Source organism: Temnothorax nylanderi, unplaced genomic scaffold, assembly GCF_030848795.1.
Source record: "Temnothorax nylanderi isolate EJ_2023f unplaced genomic scaffold, tnyl_v1.0 TNYL_tig0335_pilon, whole genome shotgun sequence".
NCBI classification, from domain to species: domain Eukaryota; kingdom Metazoa; phylum Arthropoda; class Insecta; order Hymenoptera; family Formicidae; genus Temnothorax; species Temnothorax nylanderi.
This window is the reverse complement of record NW_027249397.1, coordinates 124,028-134,015: the sequence shown is the minus strand read 5'-3', so window position 1 is coordinate 134,015 and position 9,988 is coordinate 124,028. Positions and strand designations below refer to the sequence as shown.

Here is a 9,988-nt window from a genome sequence, read left to right as displayed (position 1 = left end):
TTTCTGGACAAGTCTTGAGGGAAAGATCATTTTGCAAATCGCAAAGTTCCTCTTGAAAGTCTAAATTTTGTTCTTTGATTTTCGCATTGAGAGGATATTCGAACAGAACCAAGTCCCTTCTAAGACTTTCGAAGTCAGTAAAATGCGTGTCGAACTGACTTATTAATGAGTCAATTAAGTGAATGTTTTTTTAAATTACAGCTTGTGCCGTATTCTTCGAAGAGAATTTGGCAAGAGAGATAAAAATGGAGAATACCTTTTTCCAAATGACTTTTAAATAAAAAGGAGTAGTAATAATCGACTCTGACTGGCAATATATGAATTTTATTATCTCACGACGTTTCGACCGTCACTTTCGGTCCTTATCAAGTGTTCTATCTCTTACAAACAATTCAGTCCTAACATTGTGCCAACAATCCAAAAGTCAAGAAAAGTTTGCGCGTCATATGTAAAGGACGTAATATGTGTGGGAAAAGCATGTCAGCAGCCCACGGTTGACAAAGGCACACAATCGCCAGTCATATTGCCAGTCAGAGTCGATTATTACTACTCCTTTTTATTTTATTCACTGGCGAAGAAAAGGTTTCTTTATTGACTTTTAAATAAAATTAATTTTCTACGAAATGAATCAATATGATTAATTAATTGACATATTGTTTGGTTGGGCTTTTGCCGCCTTAAAAAATATTTATATGATTGGTTACATCTGTGATAAGAGCGAGTTCACAAAGAAACTTCGTATTTACGAAGAGAGATTTAAATTTCCTACATTAACTATACCGCGTATCTATGCCGCGCATTCGATATGCAATTGTTTTGATTCCTTCTTGTTTTCCAACCGTTATTGTCGCTGGCAGATCACTTCGTGAAACGTGGATATAAAGTGCGTGGATATAAACTCTTATTATTCTTCGTTATTCTTATATATCTTCGAAAAGTTATAAGGTTTGTTTTTTGTGTAGTTTTTCCTTAAGTGTGCGTGCTAATGATTGTGTAATTTTTTTGTCAAATCAGTACGATGGCCAGTGAGCAAAGGTATGAACAACATTTTGATAAGAAATGGGAGGATAGTTTTTTTGCACTTATTGGCAATCACACGGTGTGTATTTTATGCAAATATAAACCTGCTGTTGTGAAAAAAATTGTCATTGAGAGACATTATGAAAAAAAACATGCAAGTGAATATTCAAAATATGAAGGTCAAGAAAAATGTAATTTAATAGAGGGTTTAAAATTGATTTATCAGGAAAGTTCCAGTTCTAATGATAATTCTAATAATGCTAATTCTTCGGTAAAAGCTGTCACTGCATTATATGCTATTTCGCTTCTTATTGCCCAACATTCTAAGCCGTTTATGGAAGGTAATTTTATAAAGGAATGTCTCATCAAGGCAGTAAAATCATTCGGCAATTCATTGACGCTTGCTGAAGCTGCTAGCATTCCTTTACGTAAAAAGACAGTGGCAGCAAGAATTACTAATATTGCTTGTTTGATAGAAGAAAAACTAAAATTTTTGTTAGCCAGTTGTGCTTATTTTTCATTATGTTTAGATGAAAGCACCGATATTGGACATGTGAGTCAATTGAGTATTTTTGCTCGAATTGTACAAAACGATTTTTCACATGTCGAGGAGCTCTTAGATTTTGTTCCATTACATGACACAACAACAGGTCTAGATATTTTTAAAGCCGTGGAAAAAACTCTTCAAAAATTGAATACCGATTTTTCGAAATGTTCAGCCATAGTAACAGATGGCGCAAAAGCGATGGTAGGTCACAAAATTGGTTTCTTCGGTCAAATAAAGCAGCGCAATTTAAAATTCCCCCTTATGCACTGTATTATTCATCAAGAAGCATTATGTGGGAAAGCTATAAAATTGTCTGCAGCCATGAAAACTGTTACAAAAATCAATTCAATAAAAGGCGGCCACAAGTTTCTTTCTCATAGAAAATTTCAACACTTTCTCGAAGAACATAATGCACTTTATATAGATGTACCCCTACATTGTGAAGTCCGATGGCTCAATGCTGCAAAATGTTTAGAAAAGTTTTTTGCGATAAGAAAAGAGATCTTCCTTTTCTTGCAAGAAATGTCTAGTGGCAAAGATGATGACATTAAATCTCTCTCCGAAGATACGGAATTTCTTTGTGAACTCGCTCTTATCACCGATGTAACCAATCATTTAAATACTTTAAATTTAAAGCTGCAAAAGCCCGACCAAACAATATGTCAATTAGTTAGTCATATTGACTCATTTCGTAGAAAATTAATTTTATTTAAAAATCATTTAGAAAAAGATGCTCTTCATTTCTATCCCTCTTGCCAGATTCTCTTCGAAGAATACGGCACAAGCTGTAATTTTAAAAAACATATTCAGTTAATTGACTCATTAATAACTCAGTTCGACACGCGTTTTACTGACTTTGAAAGTCTTAGAAAGGACTTAGTTTTGTTCGAAAATCCTCTCACTGCGGAAATCGAAAAACAAAATGTAGAATTTCAAGAGAAACTTTGCGATTTGCAAAATGATCTTTCCCTCAAAACTTGTCCAGAAAAAGGAGCGGACTTTTTTAAGATTTTAAACAATTCAAATTACCCTAATCTTAAAAATTTTGGTCTTCGAATTTTTTCCATGTTCGGATCCACATACTTATGTGAATGCTCGTTTTCGAAAATGAAAATGATAAAAACCGATAAACGTTCTTCCTTAAGCGATAAATCATTAACTTCATTAATGCGAGCTAGTTCTTCTAACATTCCTATAGATATCCCATCCATCATAAAATCATGTAAACGGCCTAGAAAATCGACTAATTAGTAAATGAGAGTAAAATAAAGAGGAACAGAAATGCATTCTGCGATTGGCGCAGTAATTGCAAATAAAATGCATTCTGCGCAGTGCGCAGTGATGAGAGTAAAATAAAGAGGAACAGAAATGCATTCTGCGATTGGCGCAGTAATTGCAAATAAAATGCATTCTGCGCAGTGTGCAGTGATGAGAGTAAAATAAAGAGGAACAGAAATGCATTCTGCGATTGGCGCAGTAATTGCAAATAAAATGCATTCTGCGCAGTGCGCAGTGATGAGAGTAAAATAAAGAGGAACAGAAATGCATTCTGCGATTGGCGCAGTAGTTGCAAATAAAATGCATTCTGCGCAGTGCGCAGTGATGAGAGTAAAATAAAGAGGAACAGAAATGCATTCTGCAATTGGCGCAGTAATTGCAAATAAAATGCATTCTGCGCAGTGCGCAGTGATGAGAGTAAAATAAAGAGGAACAGAAATGCATTCTGCGATAGGCGCAGTAATTGCAAATAAAATGCATTCTGCGCAGTGCGCAGTGATTACTTTATTATTCAAAGGAAAACAAGAAAAATACATATTATCTTTTCAGTGGAGTAGGCCTACTGAGGATACCACTTTAAAAAAAAACGCGTCAGCAATAGTACCTCATGGGTGGCGCGGAAACTATTGTCCTAATTATAATTATGTATTCTGTATAACTAACTTTTTAATATTATTCGGGGGAGATTACAGTTCCATCATGCTTATAGCACGCGCGACGCTCCTGAGATGACGCGTCACGTGAGCGATCGGCGGCTTGGCAGCTGAGCCTCGAGCGGTAGTGGGGGTATAGGAGGCGTCGCCTCGGGAATCGGCCCAAAATATGCAACTAAATCCCGGCATATAGAATAACTAACACAGCTCGGACTACTTTGATCTTGACATATGTTGTCAAGGTCACCCTCCCGAGTGACCTTCAGAAGTTTTTAGCCGGCGGTCGTTTTTTATTAAAAAGTTATTAACAATAAAAGTTTGAAAAATATAGCAATTATTTTAAGTATTGAGAGGCATAAACGACTAATATTACGTTTTTTTTTTAAAGCAGAGAATACTTTATTTCGCGAGAAAGTCGCTGCTTTGCCAAAACACAACATTTAAAGCAGTAAATTGTTGATAAATTGTATATTGAATATATGTGAGTATTGGAAGGCATAAATGACTAATATCATATATGTCGAAATAATTCACGCATATACTTTCCACGCGAGACGAGTTGTCACATGGGTTCGTGGCGTGCTTTACGAGCTCGTTTAAGTAGAGGTAGTATTAAACAAGATAAGTTAGTCGATCATCTGTGTGAATATTTGTGGCGATATACAATAAACGAGCTCGTAAAGCACGCCACGAACCCGTGACAACTCGTCTCGCGTGAAAAGTGTAAACACAGAACATAAACACAGTCAAAGAATTGATGTTTTCTTTCGTATTATGAGTAGAATGTATCCACTGTAAAATTAATACACACAATAAACACTGATTAATTTGGCACATCGTTTCGCGTGGAAAGTGTATGCGTGAACTATTTCGACATATATGTATATTAGTCATTTATGCCTTCCAATACTCAAAATAGCTGCTATATTTTCCAAACATTTTTTGGTAATAACTTTTTAACGAATAACGACCGCCGGCTAAAAACTTCTGAAGGTCACTCAGGAGGGTGACCTTGACAACATATGTCAAGGTCAAAGTTATCCCCCGTGGGTGGGGAATGGTGGGGAAGCGGGCTTCTCCCGTGCCCTGTCCGCCCGCGGGGGGGGGGCTGGGGGCCCGGCGGTCTGGCCCCGGTGCAGGATCCGTCGAGTCGATTCGTCGACACCGCGACGAGGCATGGGGGGGGGCTCGGGCGGACTCCCTATGGGGTCCCCGCCACTGGCGCTCCTCCCGTGTCGTGACGGGGGCGGGGGTGGGGCTTGGGGGGGGGGTTCGCCCCCCTGAGCCCTGGTCCCGTCTGCCTTCTACGAGAAGGCGCGAGGAGGGGAGAAACCCGCCGCCTAGGCCATGGTGGAAGTATAGAAGGTGAGACATTCCGGAGGATGCGCAGTCGTCCGAAAGTGGTGGGGAGTAGTCAACCAATCAGATTTTACTCATTCTGCAAATCCACCATGATCATATGATTGATATATATGTATTTAATGCTCAGCTGTGCTCAGCGATATATAGTGTTATATAGTTTATTATTATTTCGGACATCATGCCGAAATGTTTTGTAAACAATTGCAAAAATCGGACGTCTCATGTCTTCAATAAAAAAGTAGTATTTTATACATTTCCCCAAGATCCGGATTTGCGATCGAAATGGTTGGAAGCTTGTCAAAAAAATAAGGAATACAAAGATAAAAATGGTAATTAAAATATGTTATTATATCGCTATTATTATTATTAAATTATATAATTATTATTATTAAATTATGTTATATAACCTCATAACCTAACGCTTATAACCTAAATTTCTTAATACAATAATTTTTATTAAAATTACTTTCAGAAAGAATATGCGAGGTACATTTTTAGTCAAACTGCTTCGAGGAACGAATGACCAAACCGCGTTCCGAAGGTATTGTACCACATGTAAAACGTCGCCTCAAAAAAGGATCGATACCAACAGAATTTCTCAATTTACCAAATGATAGACACAAGCGATTGTATCCATTTGAGAAATCTTATGACAGTAATGGTGTAGAACCTTCACAGAAATCAGTTCGGTAAGAATGAAAAATTGATTTCGATTTACAATACAAAATATATTTTAATATGAGATTGAAAAATACAGTTCGATGTAGCATTTAAAAATAGAGCTCGAAACCTGAGTTCGACTTTGTTTTAGATTCGAATTTCAATTAGAGATGGAAACTTGAATTAGACATTAGATTTTTATATAGAAGTTAAATCTAGATTTTAATGTAACATTCTTATAATTAGATTTTAATGTATAATTCAAAGCTCAAGTTTCCTGTAGAATTACAAAATATACTTTGATGTAAAGTTCAAAGCTTGAATGCGATGTACTTTTGAATCCAAGATTGACATTGAGTTGGAAACTTCCCAGTCAGAAGTGACAAGTCGAAAAGTCGGCTATTAGACGGCTATGTTGTCTGTGGTTTTATAGAGGTCTAATTTGAAGGACACAAAAACGTCCCAGTCAGAAGTGACAAGTCGAAAAGTCGGCTATTAGACGGCTATGTCGTCTATGATTTTATAGAGGTCTAATTTGAAGGACACAAAAACGTATAATCGACCTAATTTTAGACGTCTATATCAACCGGTCCTTTGGTTGAAAAGTCGTTGATTCGCCGTCTTTTCAACTGATGATTTCTGACTGGGTTGAGTTTGAAAGTTGATTTTGATGTAAAATTCTATTGACATATATTTCAAATACCATAACAGTGCATTTTTTGTAACGTTTACAGTTCCGGAATACCAACTTATGCAGAACTTATTGGTTGTACAAAGAATAGTATTGAAAAAGACGCTATCCCGGAACCTACTCCATACACGATATCGGATATCATCACTGATCCCTGTGCTGTAAATGCAAGTACAACGGAAGAGCATGCACCAATGGAAATTATCGACTCTGGACAAGAGTATGTATCATTTCGATTATTATGCTGCTCTTTAATGACAGATATCGCAGAAATTTTTTTTTAGTAAATCTGTTTTTAATTTTCTTTACTTAAAAACTACATCAACAGTAATTATCGTATAAATTTCATAATATTATCTTCACATTTGTGTAAGATATAAACATTAAAACATTAACAATATTATAATATTTGTTGATACAAAACATCCCTTGTGTTTCAAATTTATTTTATATGACAATTGTAACAAATTTTTATTATATTATTTCATTTATTGTACAATACTTTTTAGAACTGTACGAGAAGCTGACCAGGAAAGGAACCCAGAGAACATTAAACTTCTTTTGGCGCTGGTGATGGAACTGAGAGGAAAATACGCAGCTTGCAAGCAACAATATGCAGCTTCAGGCAAACTTGAAAGAAAAATGCAACACAATTAAAGACATGGAGCAAGATATAAGCAAAAATATGCAGTTTCAGACAAAGTTGAAAAAAAATGCAACACGATTAAAGACCTGGAACAAAATATCCATAAGTCTGGAGAAAAGATCGCGGCTGACATACTTCATACTGTATTTACACCAGGGCAAGTGAAGAAAATTGTATCCGCGAAAAGTCGCATAAAATGGACAATCGAAGATATTACCTCAGCTATTGCCCTTTGGTCTGTAAGTGCTTACAATTATTTGCGCAAAGTTCAGAAAATTCCTTTACCTTGTGTCACAACTCTCCAAAACTGGGTTGCTAATTTTAAGGTAAAGCCTGGAATTCTGCACGAAGCACTAAAAATAATGGAAATAAAAGAAAAGAATTTAACAACTGCACAAAAACTTGCAGTATTAACTTTTGATGAAATTTATATTTCTAACAAAGTTGATTTAGAACGTCGAGAACAACAAATTTATGGACCACACAAGACGTGTCAAGTGGTAATGATTCGTGGTTTATTTTCGAAATGGAAACAGCCGATCTTTTATGAATATTCCAAACCCATGACCAAAGACGTTCTATTTGAAATAATTGAAGCACTCTATAAAATTGAGTATATAGTAGTGGCCACGACAAGTGACATGGGCCCTACAAATATGAGTTTATGGAAACAATTAAATATAGGAATTACTACAAATGCAACAACTTCAAGATATGAAAGTAGAGAAAAGCAATGTTTTTTTTTACATCCAGCAGACAATTCTTTAAAAGTTTTTGTGTTTGCAGACGTACCCTATCTCATTAAATTATTAAGAAACAATTTATTTGATTCGGGTTTCAACTTCGATGGTCAAACTCTTGATGCATCTCTTTTGGAAGAGTTGCTACAGTTGAATTGTCAAGATTTAAAAATTGCATTTAATTTGAGCAGAGCTCATCTTGATGCAAAGGGATTCCAACGGCAACGAGTGAAATTAGCGGCCCAAGTATTTTCACTTCGTAATGCAAAGGCTTTAGAATACTGTGGTAAAAAAGGATTTATGTCAAAGGAAAATTGGAAGGAAATGTCAAATATGCTGAAACTAATTAATGATTGGTTCGACATCCTTAATACCCACGCAACACACCGACGTCCTTCGGACGTCCGAAGTATGCTCCGAAAAGTCTAATTTATGTCGCCTTCTGCGGACGTCTAAAATACGTCTCAAGGACGTTGTTTGGACGTCTTATAATGAGGTTATTTATACATACGTTTGAGGGATGTACAGAGTACATCGTCAATATGTCTGATTTTTCAAATTAAACCCAAGTTTTTATACATTTTAATTTCGTTAAACAATATTGAATGACTTTATTTTACATATTTGTTCAATAGATATCTCGATAATATACAGGGTGTCCCTGAATGTTTGGTACTTTGCTCGTATCCAGATAGAGCGGACCAAACTGAGTCGAAAAGTCATGTACCATTTTGCAATTTTCGCAATAGTTGATGAGTTATTAATGATTAAAAATCGACGTATTAGCCCAGCCCACCGCCAAATGCAAGCGCGCGGCGAGATGTGGCCGCCCCGCGATCGGCGCGCGGGCAATTGTTTATTACAAGCGGCGATGGCTACGCACGAGCGGCGCGTAACGCTGGACCCCCGTCCTGAGCGATGATAGTTTCTCGCCTTTTTAAAATAAAAATAAAATTTTCTAACAGCATAGAAAAATTTTTTGTGCGTACGTATGTATGTACATACGTGTGTACATGCATACATGTACACAGAAAAATATCAATTCTACTGCTTAAAAAAGCGATTACTCAATTTACTTTTTTTCTTTTAGTAAGTAACGGTTGTCTTTAAGAAAGAATATTTTCTTGATAATAGTCTTAAAATGTATTCATCACAAATTTTATAAAAAGTCTTTATCATTTACTGGAAAAAAGAATTTATACTCCTTCAAAGAACATTATAACATTTTATCAAAGAAAAGTCAAAATAATAAGCAAATCGAATTTTTGTTTTAATTTTATATTCTTAATTAAAGAATTAAACAATTTGAATTCAGAATATTATTTGTTTTAAGTAAAGAGAGTGATGAGTGTATTTTAAGATTATTGTCAAAAAAATATTCTTTGTGAAGATAACAGTTACTTAAAAGAAGAGAACTAAAATGGAATAATTGGTTTTTTTAGCACTAGAATGATATTTTTTGCGTGTAAATTGTGCGTACATGAATAGCAATCGCGATATAAGATCGCGAGCCAAAAAATAATTATTTTTTCTTTCTGTGGCAAGAAAATGATAGAGCGCTATCATTTCCACACACCACCTTGCGGCAGATAGCATGGCGTATTTTTTAAAGTAGTATCTCCTTAGTAGGTCTAATCCACTTTGTATTAAAATATTCTCATATTTTAATGAAAGAACTGTTCGAAGTGCCTTCCTCGTTCTCGTATACAGAGTTCGGCCCTTCGATTAATATTGCGCGTCGCGCGGTGCGCCATTTCCGGCGTGATGGTATCGAAAAGCTGCGAGAATTTCTTCTCGTACCTCAGTTTCTGTACCACCACGCCGGTGTACTCGACTAAATCTTTGATGTAACCCCAAACAAAATAGTCGAGCACGTTAATATCCGGCGACCACGCCGGCCAAATGATTGTGCCACCTCGACCCATCCATCTGTCCAGATATCGCGCGTCTAAAACATTTCGCGCCTGTCGCGAAAAATGCGCATTTTCCAATACGATGGGGCTCCTGCGGATTTTTCGCGAAAGGCGCGAAATGTTTTAGACGCGCGATATCCAGACAGATGGATGGGTCGAGGTGGCCTAATCATTTGGAAAAAGACACTTCGAACAGTTCTTGCATTAAAATATGAAAATATTTTTATGCAAAGTGGATTAGACCTACTGGGGGGGTACCACTTAAAAAAATGCGCCATGCTATCTGCCGCAAGGTGGTGTGTGGAAATGATAGCGCTCTATCATTTTCTTGCCACAGAAAGAAAAAATAATTATTTTTTGGCTCGCGATCTTATATCGCGATTGCTATTCATGTACGCACAATTCACACGCAAAAAATATCATTCTAGTGCTAAAAAAACCAATTATTCCATTTTAGTTCGCTTTTTTTAAGTAACTG

The 9,988-nt window shown here is 36.3% G+C and overlaps 1 protein-coding gene across 1 annotated transcript; it reads left to right on the top strand.

Moving 5' to 3' along the window:
* Positions 1–5,379: 5,379 nt before the first annotated feature.
* On the top strand, positions 5,380–7,058 carry LOC139781402 (uncharacterized). The gene is made up of 3 exons (XM_071720260.1): positions 5,380–5,549; positions 6,255–6,431; positions 6,721–7,058. Exons 1-3 carry the CDS (start codon positions 5,380–5,382, stop codon positions 6,866–6,868), a joined length of 495 nt encoding a protein of 164 aa, XP_071576361.1. The 3' UTR covers positions 6,869–7,058.
* The last annotated feature ends 2,930 nt before the right edge of the window (positions 7,059–9,988 follow it).

What these genes read in the sequence shown, in the direction of transcription:
- LOC139781402 (XM_071720260.1), top strand. Translation starts at nt 5,380, where the DNA reads ATGACCAAACCGCGTTCCGAAGGTATTGTACCACATGTAAAACGTCGC. An exon ending in CCTTCACAGAAATCAGTTCG is followed by an intron (nt 5,550 to 6,254) that starts GTAAGAATGAAA and finishes TAACGTTTACAG; the next exon opens with TTCCGGAATACCAACTTATG. An exon ending in ATTATCGACTCTGGACAAGA is followed by an intron (nt 6,432 to 6,720) that starts GTATGTATCATT and finishes AATACTTTTTAG; the next exon opens with AACTGTACGAGAAGCTGACC.